The sequence below is a fragment of the Elephantulus edwardii genome, unplaced genomic scaffold (genome assembly GCF_000299155.1).
Source record: "Elephantulus edwardii isolate Elephantulus edwardi_28Jun2011 unplaced genomic scaffold, EleEdw1.0 scaffold00152, whole genome shotgun sequence".
Lineage (NCBI taxonomy): Eukaryota > Metazoa > Chordata > Mammalia > Macroscelidea > Macroscelididae > Elephantulus > Elephantulus edwardii.
Window position 1 is genome coordinate 4529372 of NW_006399902.1, and position 14238 is coordinate 4543609.

General features: G+C 53.0%; 1 protein-coding gene across 2 annotated transcripts; it reads left to right on the plus strand.

The window, feature by feature from the left end:
• Window positions 1-2849: 2849 nt before the first annotated feature.
• On the plus strand, window positions 2850-13544 carry TINAGL1 (tubulointerstitial nephritis antigen-like 1). 2 transcript variants are annotated; one of them, XM_006894945.1, is made up of 11 exons: window positions 2850-3162; window positions 4048-4111; window positions 9188-9280; window positions 9844-9958; window positions 11000-11123; window positions 11216-11366; window positions 11472-11661; window positions 11746-11791; window positions 12063-12186; window positions 13255-13300; window positions 13404-13544. In XM_006894945.1, exons 1-11 carry the CDS (start codon window positions 2859-2861, stop codon window positions 13542-13544), a joined length of 1398 nt encoding a protein of 465 aa, XP_006895007.1. In that variant the 5' UTR covers window positions 2850-2858. The 2 variants fall into 2 exon arrangements, with proteins under 2 accessions (XP_006895007.1, XP_006895008.1); XM_006894946.1 differs by lacking the exon at window positions 9188-9280 and having other exon boundaries at window positions 2859-3162.
• The last annotated feature ends 694 nt before the right edge of the window (window positions 13545-14238 follow it).

A 14238-nucleotide genomic window follows, 5' to 3' on the forward strand; every position in this document is an offset into this window, starting at 1 on the left:
ACCCATCTGGTTGAAGGCCTTCCTCTCTTCTGCACATAGGCACATGTTGTTTGTTGTTTAATGGCGTCAAGTCATAGACGACTCATAGTGACCCTATGAACGAACAGCCTGAGCACTGTTCGTACATAAATTTTCCAGAGGCAAGCCATTTTGGAAGTGGATGCCGCTCCTGCTTCCAGGCTTGATTTAGTCGGGAAGCTCCAGCCACCACTGTCCACCATGGGTGCCCATTACCACGATTGGCACATCAGTGTCACAGGCTTCAGCATCACAGCAACCACGAGTTACCTCTGTACAGTAACGCACAGACCAGTGCTATACCACCTAGAAGAATGTTTGACAGGAAGACAACTAGAACCTGGCCGAGGGCCACAGATGACAATCACCCACCTTCGGCTTGGTAGCACAGCTTCCTTCCACTAGGCCAATGTAGCTCTCTCTTGGTCGTCGTCATTGTTACTGCAGACTGAAATAGAAACAGGTAGACAGACACCGTCACACACACACACACACACACACTCACTCACAGAAACATTCCACAGACATGGGTACACAGATAAATACACATACACGTACATAGAAACACATATATCTCACAGACTCACATTCATAAATGCCTAAACCAGCCTTATAGGGGACAATTTTGAGCAAAGGACAGGCCAGATGATGCTGTGCCAGCTCTCAATCCCTGTTCCTAGACCCAAACCATACTGATCCACAGCTGAGGGCACCTTGGGCGTAAGTCCTTCTGAAAGCAGGCTCCTTTTCCCACACTGAGGATGTCGGCCCTTAGCAATACTGAAGAAACCACCTTGCAGCAAGACGAATGGTGATTAGATAGGAAAGGGGACTTCCTAACCTGTTGAGACCGGTAGTGAGTGACTAAGGGTGACTGGGAAGGGAGTGGAGTGGTGGTAGATAGGGAACTTGTGCCCTGGATATGTTTCTCTTCTGGGCCTCAGTTTCCTATCTAGAGCTTTCTGGTTTTGCAGAAAACAAATGGGACTGCTCCCTGGGTGTCAGTGCCAATGCGGGGATCCCAGGACTTCAGCTTGCACTCCCTCCCCCACCCTAGGGCAGGACTTCCTTGGTGGCTCATATCCAGTGTCCCATGGCAGGGGGTAAGCCAGCCACAGATGCCTGTTGTCCTCAGGGCTAGCGGAGAATGCCCCCTAGGCTGGGCACAGGGAGGAGGGGATGCAGGAGGTCAGCGATCGGGCATAGGAACTACCTCCTGCTTTCCCTCCAGGCACGGCTTATGGATTCGGGCTTGGGGACAGGACAGGAGGGAATGTCTGTCCAGGTGTAGTTTCACTCTCATCCTCTCTGCTATTAAAAGTCTCCTGGCTCAGGCCCAACTTGGGGATTTCACAATGAGGAGGTAAAAGGTGATGGCGGGCTTGGCGGGACAGAAGCCCCATTGTTTGGGGCCCAGGCTGGCCTGGGCAAAGGAAGGGTTTATGCCCTGCAGACGGGGAATGGGGGTGCTCTGAAGAGGGTGCCAGCTGGCAGGGTGCTTCCACTGGGCCCTTGGAGGACAGGTGCCAAGCAGGATGCCCTCGGGGTTATTAGGCAGAGGAGTACTTGGTGGAGTGCCCATAGGGACCGGGAGAGCAAACCCAGAGAGGGGGTCACAGGCCCTGAAACATGGGGCCAGGCCAGGAAGCAGCCCTCAAGCCACACACACAAGATCCTAAACCTTCCTTCTTCAAATTCCAGACATTCTTGGGAACTGAGGTCGTTAGGAATGGTCCCAGGCCTGGGGTCATTGTGAAGGGGGGGGGGTGACGTTATATTTTTGAGGGGTCAGAAGGGAGCTTAAAGATTTTTGGTTACCTGCACCATCGCCAACATTTTTGCAGCCTGCATTTTAAAACTTTACGTCCAAAATTCACCTCTACCATTCATTACTCTGCTTTTCTGTTAAAAAAACCCATCAAAAACCAAACCACTGGGAAGTCCCTCCTTGTGTCTGACCACACTCATTTTTCTTTCAGTTGGAGTTTCACCTCCTGAGGGAGACCCAGTGGCGGGCAATCGGGTGCTTGGTGCTCCTCGCCTCTCTAACTAGTCCCAGCTCCCAGGGGCAGGGCCAGCGCTAATGCAGGTGCAAAGGGGGGCCGGCTCCTCCTTCCCAAGGCGGAAAGGCCGGGCGACGGGGCGGGCGGCGGGCGGGGCGGTACAAAAAGCGATCCGCCCCGCGCTCCTCACTGACTGTGAGCCGCGGTCGCTCGGTCCTGCAACGCGGAGGAGGAGGAGGAGGAGGCGGCGGCTGCACGTGGGTAGCGGGAGCCCAGCCCACACCCCTCACCAGGTAGAGACGCTCCCCTATTCAGAGACGGAAAAGTGTAAAGAAGGACAGAGAGATGCAGAGGGGCCAAGACAGAGGGCAGAGGGGCCAAGACAGAGGGCAGGACGACAGGGGCTCCTAACCGGGCTCGTAAGGGGCCAGAGAGAGGACAGGAAAGACCAGGAGGGAGAGGCGGCGAGACTCGGGGTGAAAAGTCACAGACCCAATTAGGACTGGATGCTGGTGGAGGGAGGGAAGAGTGAACTTAGGTTCATGGATGGGTTGGTGCTGGGTGGGGAGTCCTGAGAATCCCTCACCCCATCTTTTCCGCCATAAAGTTCTCTAGAAAGGTCAGGGAGGGGAAGGGCTTCACTTTCTGACCCCATTCCTGTCTCTGTGACCCCTTCCTCCTGCCAGGGGCACATCAGCAGGGAGAAGTGTGGGCAACCCTGTGTCCCCGTCTTTGCTCCTCAAGCCCCCTCGGACCCACAGGCTCGGGAAGCTGGGAGTGAGCCCTGGGGTGTCCGCCACCCCTGACACCTGCCCTTCCCCAGGCCCAGAAGGCACCATGTGGCCATGTCCACTGTGGCTGCTGCTGCTGTCTGCCAGCGAGGTGGCCCTGGGCAGCCGGCAGGGTCGTTGGCGCCGGGAGCTGGCGCCGGGTCTGCACCTGCGAGGCATCCGGGATGCGGGCGGGCGGTACTGTGAGGAGCGCGACTTGTGCTGTCGGGGCCGCGCTGACGAGTGCGCCCTGCCCTACCTGGGCGCCACCTGTTACTGTGACCTCTTCTGCAACCGCACTGTCTCTGACTGCTGCCCCGACTTCTGGGACTTCTGCTTGGGGGTGCCGCCCCCTATCCCCCCCATCAAAGGTAGGCACCAAGACTGCCAGAAGGGGGGGCGTTGCTTTGTCAGCCCGCGATTCAGACAAGTTCAGGACCAGGCTGGTACCTAGACATACCTGGGAAAGGCTTAGAGTCATTGAAAGGGACCCTAGCCCACACTCTGCGTGTGCTCGAATGAAATCTCTCCAGGAAGACTGGGAGAAAGTCCTTGGTTGTGGCCCAGGCCAGTCCTGCCTGCCCTTTCTCCCAGTCTTGTCACCAGGACATAGAGGTGCTGGCCCCGCCTGCTGACTCACCAGCAGGCTGATAAAATACCAAGGTTAGTCAGGGTCATCTGAGCCAGTCCTCTGCTTATGCTCAGGGTACTCTGCCCATGAGAGAGTTGGTCACTCCCTGAGAGGTAGGTCAAATCCCCTAATCCCTCAAACCTTCTCCATTAGTTACATGCACTTGTCTCTGCCCAGCAGGAGAATCACTTGAATTCATTCTTGCAATTCCAATAGTCTTTGGGCTGGGTCTTACCTTGGTTATTTTCCCAAAGTGCTGTGTTATTTTAGGGAAGTCACTTGCCCTTTCTGGGCCTCCACTTTCCCAGGACTCTCAGTCTCCCCATCTCCACCATCATTTCAGTGGCAAAGAATGCAGAGATTATTGAGGCTAGTAAACAGGTGAAGCAAGAGGGATCCAAGTTAGAATCACTGATGAACTTCCCAAGTAGCAGTTGGTGTGTGAAGAGGTTGCTCAGACTCTAGTTTGGTGTTTGTTTCAGTGATGGTTGACTGGGGTAGACCGGGGATCTGTGTGACATAGATGACTTTGGGAGGTGGCTGATAAAATGCAGAGAGGAGTTGGGGTTTTTCTACCCTTTGAGGCCTTGGCACCTCACTTCTGGTCTTTCATCTGCCCCACCAGGATGCATGCACGAGGGTCGTGTGTACCCTATCCAGGGAACCTACTGGGACAACTGTAACCGCTGGTGAGTGTTTGCGATGCGGAAGGGACTTGTCTGGTAGGCAGAACTTGGTTTAAATTCCATTTTTGACACTCCACAAGTCCTTTCATTTTTCAAAGCCTCAGTTTCTTAATCTGTAACTTGAGAATTCCAACAGTGGCCACATCAACTTGTGTGACAGCATTCCCCAGGAGAGGTCAGCCATGAGTGTTTGGCACCCAAGTGCTGCTCCTGAGCTAGGAGTCATTCCCTGGCCCTCCCCGTGCTTCCCGCTGTCACAGGAGAGTCCACGAGGGGGGGCGCCAGGAAGGAAACCTCGAGCTGCAGCATCCACTGCCCTGAGCTGGACAAGGGTCAGGGATGGCTGAGCTGGCTGCCCTCCAGCCTACACACAGGGCCTTCCCTGGAATGTGACCCCCTCCTTCCTCCAGTCTGAGGCCAGCCAGAACAGGCAGAAGGAGGAAGGGTCCTTGGGCACCCTCACTGCCCCCACCAGTGACTCAAGAAGTGGGAAGTGAGGAAATGAGCCTTGAATGCCATCATAGAGATACTGGAGACCCTGGACCCTCCCACTCTTGCTCCCTGAGAGGCCCCAGGGAGAAGGAAACTTTTTGGAATGGAATGTGCATGTGCTGTTTCCATTGCCTCACTGGGATGAGGGTGCCTGGGTCACGGTGAGAATGGGGACGCCTGGCTGAGAGAGCATGTGCGCGTGTTTGTGCAGAGTGGTTGTGTGTGAACTGTGTGTGCATGTTCAGAAAGACAGAGGCTGCCAGCGTGACTCTGCTGGTCCTGACAGTACACCGCTGGACACCGATGGGTTAAAGGCCCGCTCCCACTGCACTCCCCGGGCCTGGCTTCAGAGGGCCCCTCTGGAATGCTAGGACCTGCTGCCATCAGCCCTGTCTAGACCTGTTCTAGCAGCCCTGGACCAAAGGAGGAGGTGACAGCAAAGAACTGACCAGCCCACCAGGATAGCTCAGGATGGAGGGGTGTCTGTGGACCTTAGAGGGTGTAGGGTCTCCTAGGGAGAGAAGCTGCTTCTGAGTGCAATGGGGGAGGGGAGACCAGTGCCCCCGCCTGCTCCTGGGATGGAGACCCAGCCATACTGGGCTTGGTTCCTCTCGAGGATCCTTAAAAGGCAACACAGTAGAGGCGGGAGCCTCGGGCAGACTTGGAAGGAGGCAGTTTAGCATTTGTAATAGCAGAGTTATGAGCTCATAAAAGCATCATAGGATTCCTAGAATTCAACTGTTAAGCCAACAGCTATTTATTGAAGGCCTACTATGCGCTAATCCAGGAGAAATAGAGCATGCAGATTGGGCTGCACTACTGGAGCGTCTAGTCTAATAAGAACCCACACCCACAGATGAATCTCTAGTCACGACTTGTAGTGACCGTGAGCTAGAACTGACACAACAGCAACGGGTATTACAGCCAAGAACAGTCAATGGAGCGGTTCTACTCTAACAGACGGGGTAACTGTGAGGTAGATGGGCCTGAAGACTTTGGGCACAATTATAAGGGAAGAGGACAACAGGGATTTGGACATAGAAAAACTTCTCTGCAGAAGGGCCATAGGTGCTAACTGTGGAGAGATGAGAAGTCCAGAGCAGTGGTGCAGAGAGGACAGCTGCGTGGGCAGGAGACGAGATTGAACTCTGTGTGACCAGAACTCCTGACGGAGGGCCTGAGCCACACCCCACAGGTCTCAAAAGTTGTGGGGAGAATTTTCTCTTTTTGTCCCAAGTGTCATGGGAAGCCACAGAGAGAACACAGGGTCTGATTTACATATTCAGAGATTTTTCTGGCTTCAGGATAGCTCAGAAATGGATTATAAAGTGTCTGGAAGAGGTTAGTAGGAGGCTGGGTTGGGATCCCGTGGCTGTGGTCCAGGTGAGGGGTGACAGGGGCAGCAGTGGAGAGGCGAGAACGTCTGTTAATGTGTCGCCCACAAGATGAGCTGATGGACTTGTTACGTGAGACTAAGGCAAGCATCAGGGGCCCCTCTTGGAATCGTGGTGGATTGGGTGCTGGTTCCTCAGTTGAGGACACAAGCAGAGGCAGCCTGGGGAAAGGTGGCTTTGGCCATTTTTAAGTTTGAGATGCTTTTTGTACTCCTTGAGGAGCTGTTAAGGAGGCCAGTTGGATGTAAGTCTTAAATTCAAAAGAGCAAGAGGGATTGAGGGTTCTTGTCACTAGAACAATAATAATAGATAATAATGCTCAGGGATTTAGGATGGGCCAGCCTGGTGCCGCATGCTGTGCAAGCCGCATCTCACTTCATTCCCATGGCTGTTCTGAGTTATAGCAACTCCACAGAACAGAGTAGGAGTAGGATGCCCAGAGGGTTTCCCGGTCTTTTACAGAAGCAGGTTGGCACATATTTCTCCCGAGAAGTAGCTGGTAGGTTCAGACCGCCAAACTTTCAGGTGGCAGGCAAATCCTTTAAGCATTGTGGTATTCTTTGTTAATTCTTTGTGGTATTCTTGTCCTCATGTTATTAGCAAGGACACTGAGGCAGAGAGCATTCACACAACTTGCCAACTAGGAGTGAAACCCAAGATTCTCATTCCAAGACCCAACCCGTCTCTATCATCATGTCACTATGCTGCCTCAATCGGGCCTTCATTCAACAAACATGTATTGTTGTTGTTGTGTGCCCGTGGGCTAGCTTTGACTCAATGCAACTCCGTGTATGAGAGTATGCGATGCAGCCTAATCATACGTCATCCTTACAATTTCTGCACTGCTGAAGCCTGTTGTTGCCATCACTATGCCAAGGCATCCTGTGAGGAGTCTTCTTTTATTTACTGGATGCCTATTATGTGTTTTTTAACTCTATAATAAGGACCTTGTGGTACAATGACTAAAGTGGTTGGCTTCTAACAAAAAATTCAGTGGTTCAAACCCACCAGTGACTCCTCAGGAGAGAGAAGAGTTAACTAGTCTGCATTTATAGAAACTAATCACTTTGGAAACCCTACAAAGTCATGAGGAATCAGAGTTGACTTGATGGCAATGGTTTGGGGTTTTGATTATATGCTAGGATCCTCTGTGTGGGATAAACAGTTAAATCACTCAATTGCTCACTCAGCTGCTAAGTGAAAGGTTAGAGGTTTGAGCCCACCCAGAAGCACTAGGAAAGAAACGACAGACTTTCTCTCTCTTGCTCTGACACACACCTCTCCCCATAACCTGAGTCACTATGTCAGGCCATCTCACCCAGGTTCTTCCTCTGTCCCTCCACTTTCCCAGCATGATATCCATCTCCAAAGTATGTGAGATGGAATTTCAAAATCCTTGCCTCCAAGGAGTAGTCTGGTTTCACCCTCTCCTCTATTTGTTCTCTTGGCAGTCCATGGTATGTTCAATAATACTCTTTTCAGCACCATAATGCAAAGGCATTGATTCTTCTATCATTCTTAGTCATTGTCAAGCTCTCTGATGCATAGCAAGTCATAGCGAAGACCATGACCTGAATCAGGTGCACCTTAGTCTCTAGACTGACATCATTGCATTTTAGCATTTTTGAGAGAATCCTGACAGCAGACTTCCCCAATGCAATTTGTCTTTTGATTTCCTGACTGCTATTGCCAATAGGTTGATTGTGAAGCTGAAGAAGCTGAGATTGTTAACAAACTCTCTCTAAATATATATGTATGTATGTACTGTGTGCTAGGTTCTGATTGGGAACCATGATGGTACAATGGTTAACACTCAACAGCTAACAGAAAGTTACTGGCTTGGACCCACCAGCCACTCTACAGGAGAAAGACTTGGCAGTCCACTTCCCTGTAGATTTGTAGCCTTGGAAACTCTGAGAGAGGCAGTTCTGTTCGGTCCTATAGAATCCTATGAGTTGGAATCAATTTAATGATTATGATTTTGGTTGATATGTTTGGTTTTGTTTGATTGGTTTATTATTTGGGGGGGGGATAGTGTTGGGTTTTGTTTTCTGCTGTTGTCAGGTGCCACTGAGTCCACTATAGGTTATAGAGGCCCTGTGAACAACAGGTCTGAACCTTATTCCATCTTGCACTCATAATCTCTTATTTGCTCAAGGCCATTATTACAGTCACTATATCAATCCATCTTATTGAAGGTCTTCCTCTTTCTCTAAACAAACAAACAAACAAAAAATGCATGCCCTTAAGAAACTTAAGAGTCTATGAGAAAGTGATACAAAAGAAAGAAAAACAGAGAAGGGAGATAGGAAGTGTGGGGGAGATCAAAGTTTAAGATAAGGTGTCTAGAGCAGGCCTTTCAGAAAGGTGCCCTTTGAATGAGCCATCCAGACATGGAAGAAAGAGACTATCAAAGGCCCTGGGGCAGTAACACAACAGGTGTGTGTGTGTGCTTAGAGCTGCTGGAACCTGAGATGAGGAGGGAAAGTAGAGATTACACTAGGCCAGTCTATCATGGGAATGACTTTGGCTCTGACTCTGCAATGCAAAGTTAGTGAACATTGTAGGCAGAAGAATGAGGTGATATGACTTAGGTTCAACAGGGTCACCCTGTGTTAAAAATATTCTGAAGTGGGTGGGGACCATCACAGAAGCATGAGGAGGCTCCAGCAGTAATCCGGGTGAGAGGTGGTTGGACCATGGCTGCAGGAGGATTTGAGAGGGGGCTCACATTCTAGATGTGTTCCTAAGGCAGAGTCAATGGAATTTGCAGATGAACTGAATTTTCACGAGAGAAGGGAAGCATCTAGGCTGATCTCCAGGTTTCTGCCTGAAACTGGGAGGGATGGAGTTGCAAAGTTCTAGGGCTGTGGGAGAACCAGGGTCGGGAAGGAGGAGAGGACGCATCCAGTTTGGGACGTGTTGTCTGACCTGTTGTTAAATACCCAGTAGCTATAGGAGTGACAAGATCCTTGGATCCAGAGTTTAGACAGAGGTCCAGGCAGTAGATGGAAACTCCAGAATGATCAGAGTGCAGTTGACATTGAAAGCCACAAGGCTGGATGGAATCATCAAGGGATTCTCCCATAAACCCCGATCCAGAATCATAGGCCCATGTTGACCTCTGAGCTCTCTTCCCTTCAGAAGGTCCTCAGGCCTTGTTAACCCCTTCCTTCCCTCTGTCTCTCACCAGTACCTGCCAGAAAGAAGAACAGTGGGAGTGTGACCAGGAACCATGCCTAGTGGACCAAGACATGATCAATGCCATCAACAATGGCAACTATGGGTGAGAGCGCGGGACACATACATATGGGTGTGCATACATGTACACCAGGGAACTCTGGTGGCTTAGTGTTAAGGAGCTGTTCTGCCAACCTGAAGGCACATGGTTTGAGCCCACCTGTTGTTCTGTGGTAGAAATAAAGGCAATCTCTTGTGCAATTTACTGCCTCTGAAAACCCACTGGAGGGTCAGTTTACAATTTGATGGTACATAGTAACAACACCATATGCACACCACACATAAGCACACATTCATATTCTCTCTCTCTCCCCCCCCCCCAAGATGCATTCCTGGGCACATATCAGCTAATAATCCAAAAGTTAGTGGTTCAAATCCACCCAGGGGTGTAAAAGAATAAAGGTCTGGCCATCTGCTTCTGAAAGGTCATCACCATTAAAACCTTTTGGGTTACTAGCTGGCACACATGATGTTGTAAAGAATCGGTGTTGAGTTGAAGGTGCTTTGGCTAGACTTAGCCAGCATGCATCTCTCTCACCCACACAGCCATGCCCCTCAAGACCCCCAGCCCTGCCAGGTCTGTAACCTCTTCCATCCTCTGTCCTCCAGGTGGCGCGCTGGGAACCACAGTGCCTTCTGGGGCATGACCCTGAATGAGGGCATTCTCTACCGCCTGGGCACTGTCCGCCCGTCTTCCTCTGTCATGAACATGAACGAGATTCACGTGAGTCCACCTTTGCCCACAAACCTGCCATCTTCCCATGGCCTAGGATCTCAGGGACCCGCGCCCTCAACCTGTCCCCTACCAACAGAGAGGGTGTCGCTGAGCAAGACATGCCCCTTCTTTGGCCATTCTTTCCTGCATATGGTTAAGCTGTGCTGCACTGGAGGAATTGGTGTTTGGACTCCGTTTTGCGGCTCCAGCACCAGTCCCTCCCTGGCTTCCCTAGCCTGGGAAAAATGTTGTCGCTCCCAGAATGCCTGGGTCAGGGCCCAAGAGGACAGGAGGTCATTTTGATATTTTAGGAAGGGAGCGACAGCTACTCCCCCAGCAGCAATTCTTGTGAACAAATGCTGACTCAGGAGGACCCCAAGGGAGCAAGGGGGCTTCTGGAACACTCTGGAGAGAGAGATGGAACAAATTCTGAACAGCCAAAGGGTGGGGAAGGGGGCTTCAGCAGGATGGGCCTGGGACACATGTTGGGAGGTCTTGTCTTTCAGTCAGGCAGTGAGGAGGTGAGGATGGCATGAGTGGCAGTCTTGCAAAGGGATCTCAGCCCAAGATGGGGGTGACAGATCCCGCCCTGCCTTTACTCCCCTGGACCTCTTGCTATTTTCTGCCTCCTGCTGTTTTCGTTGGCAGTCTGCCTAGTCACGGGACCCTTCTGCTTCTTCCCTCCCTTGCCCTTTGGGGCCTCGGCCTGAAGCCCAAGGTCCTAGTGGGAAGGAGGATGTGACAGATCTGAAGGGACAGGGAAGGAAAGAGGCAGGGGCTGACAATGGGAAAGCTAGGTGACTCTGGCCTAGCTCCGTCCCTCCTCTTGGCTCCATCCCTAACGGGATTAGCCAGCCTCCACCTGGCACCGGTGCTAGTCAGTTCTTGCCCTAAGTCTGACTTAAAAGGAGAACCAGCTCCTCAGCAGCAGCAGGACTCGAGCAAACCAAGGCAGCCCCTCAGTTCTTGGTGGTCCCCCAACACCAAGGGCCCGTGAGGGACAGGCTAGGGCAAAAGCAGAAGGCACATGGAGTCACCTTCGCTTTGCAGACAGTGCTGGGGCCAGGGGAGGTACTGCCCACAGCCTTCGAGGCCTCCAAGAAGTGGCCCAACCTCATCCATGAGCCACTGGACCAGGGCAACTGTGCGGGTTCCTGGGCCTTCTCCACCGCAGGTGCGCCTGGAGCAGGGCTGGCGACGTGGGCGGGGAGGGGTGGGACCTGAGCCCCCTGACCTGACAGCACCTCTGTCTTCCCCCGCAACCAGCTGTGGCATCAGATCGAGTCTCAATCCATTCTCTGGGACACATGACGCCCATCCTGTCACCCCAGAACCTGCTGTCTTGTGATACCCACAATCAGCAGGGCTGCCAAGGAGGGCGTCTGGATGGCGCCTGGTGGTTCCTCCGACGTCGAGGGTGAGCAGGCGGGAGCAGAAGGCTGGAGGCTGGGGGTCCTCGGGATGCTGTGCCCAGGCCGAGCCGTGCTCACTCTGCTCTTGCTCCCTCCTGCTGCCCCTCCAGGGTTGTATCTGACCACTGCTACCCATTCTCAGGCCATGACAGGAACAACGCAGACCCCGCGCCCCGCTGCATGATGCACAGCCGGGCTATGGGTCGGGGCAAGCGCCAGGCCACTTCCCGCTGCCCCAATGGCCACGCCCATCGCAATGACATCTACCAGGTCACTCCTGTCTACCGCCTGGGCTCCAGTGTAAGTCTGCACTTGGGTGAGGGCCCTAAGGAAGAGAGTGATGGGGTCGGTTATGGGTCCCTGAAGAATCTTTTCTCTCCCCAGGAGGAGGAGATCATGAAGGAGCTGATAGAGAATGGCCCAGTCCAAGGTAACTACCCTCCTCCATCGCCTGACTCCAGAAGCTCTGCCTGCTTGAGATGGGGCCTATCAGGCACCGTGGTCTATACAGTGCTGATAGCAAGTCCAGTGGGGATCAGGAATGGGGGAGGGGCATGGCCTCTCCTCAGGTGTAGCATTGGGAGGGGGTAGTTGGAACTTTAGTACCAAGAAGCCTTACAGATGAACATGCGTCCCTTGACCGGTCTTTGGCCCCTGCGTTGGTGGGCAGGCTGGGCTCTGACTTCGGCCTGCGTTCACAGCACTCATGGAGGTGCATGAGGACTTCTTCCTGTACCAGGGCGGCATCTACAGCCACACGCCAGTGAGCAGTGCTCGCCCTGAGCGATACCGCAGACACGGGACCCACTCGGTCAAGATCACAGGGTGAGAGGCTTGGGGGGGAGGGGTTCTGGAGGTAGCAGGAGGAGGAAATTGTGGTTCAGAAGGAAGGGGGGGGGACACGCTTTGGGCCACAGCTGGAGTAGAGGGCTTTTCAGGGTTTTCTAGGAACTGTCTCTTCATACCCCAGAACACAATATCATTGAGGCAGTTTCAACTCAGAGCTACCGTGCAAGGAGCTCTGGTGGCCTGGTCCACGCGAAGGTGCCCTGGGTCTAACCCACCAGCAGGTAGTGATTTACTGACCCAGGAACCTGCTGGAGCATCTCTAGGCGTCAGTTCCAACTTAGCGACGATGAGTTGTGTTTTATTGAGGCTTCATTTGGTGACCCTACAGTAGAGAATAGTACAGAATAGAACTAAAATTGTCCTATAGGGTTTCCAGGCTCCTGTGGAGCAGCCGGTGGGTTCAAACCACCAACCTTTTGGTTAGTAGCCAAGTGCTTAATCCCTGTGCCACCAGGGATGCTCTTCTTTGCACACTGAAATAAAAATAAACCCCATGAAATACTGACAAAGATTTGGGGGAATCTTGGCCTTTCCCCATCTTAGCATTTGTCCCGAAGTCTGCCTGGTTCTGAATGAATGACCTGTACAATTTTCCCATCTGACATAACAGAAGACGTCAGACTAATTGATTTCAACTGTCCAACCAATAAAAAGCTCTTTGCTGTGGGAGTTTGGCGTCTAAGTCACTCACTTTCCACCTCCTTTCCATCACCCCTTTCCATCCATGGCACCCATCCCTCTCTGAGTTCCCCAGGAGAGAACAGGGGACAGAGTGGAGGTGGTCAGGCAAATATGTGGGGTCTCAGAGAACTAGCTCCCAGTGTGTGCGTTTCTGGAGGACCCAGGCCTGGGTCCCTTCCTCTCTGCTGAGCCCCTCCAGTGGCCTTCCCAGGGGTGCACTGATGTACCCATTACAGATGTGGAGATGGAGGGAAAGCATTGTCTGCCTCATAGGGTCTCAATCAAATTGCCATGGGTAGCAGGGGCCTGAGTGGGAAGGCCGGGTCCCTGAGAGCAAGGTGTCAGCTCGTTCTCCCTGTGCAGGTGGGGAGAGGAGACACTGCCTGATGGAAGGACACTCAAATACTGGGTGAGTCCTGTCCTCCCCGTCCGGCTCCTCCCTCATTTCTCTCTCCTGCTTCCTCTTCCCCAGTCCTCTTGCCATTCTCTTTGCATTCTTTTCTCATCTCCAGACGGCAGCGAACTCGTGGGGCCCAGCCTGGGGCGAGAGGGGCCACTTCCGCATCGTGCGTGGTTCCAACGAGTGTGATATTGAGAGTTTCGTGCTGGGCGTCTGGGGGCGTGTGGGCATGGAGGACATGAACCATCACTGAGGCCGTGGGCACCATGCCAGGCCGGCCTGGGGTCCTAGCGGAGGGGCAGCGGACTGAAGAGCTTGCGGTGGGGGCACTACCGAGTGCCCGTGGCCTAATCCTGGTGCACAAGTTCTACTGACACGGCGCCCCGCCTGGGAGCGCGGGCAGGCGAGGCTGGTGGAGCCCCTAGACCTCCCAGAGGGGACGGAGAGGGGCCTGGCGAGCCCAGGTCTCACGCGCCCCCACCCAGGACTACTGCAGCCAGGACACGCTGGAGTCTCCACCCCATTGCTTTTATTCCCAAAAGATATTTATTTTTTTTTTCCTTTTCACTGTTTTAAAATAAAAGCAAAGTATTGATAACTGCAGCGCCTTGGAGTCTCTGGGAAAGGAAAGCCAGGCCTGAGTTAGGGACCCTGGGATGCAGTTAGACAACAGAAAGGACTACTGAGGCGCCTGGGGAGTTGACGGGGTGGGTGAACTTGAAATCTCTGCACCCTGTTCAGGCCTAATTGTCAGGGCCCTGGGCACTGACCCACTTGGAAGCAGGACTAGATGGCATGGCCTTTGACCTCCAGAGACTAGTAGGCTGTGGGAACCAACTTCTAGACGCTGAGTCAGCGACACTGGGGCGAGGGGCACCCACCACCCAGCAGAACTGGCGCCAGTGCCCCACACAGAACGGCAGCCTCTGTCTCCATAGATCAGCCTC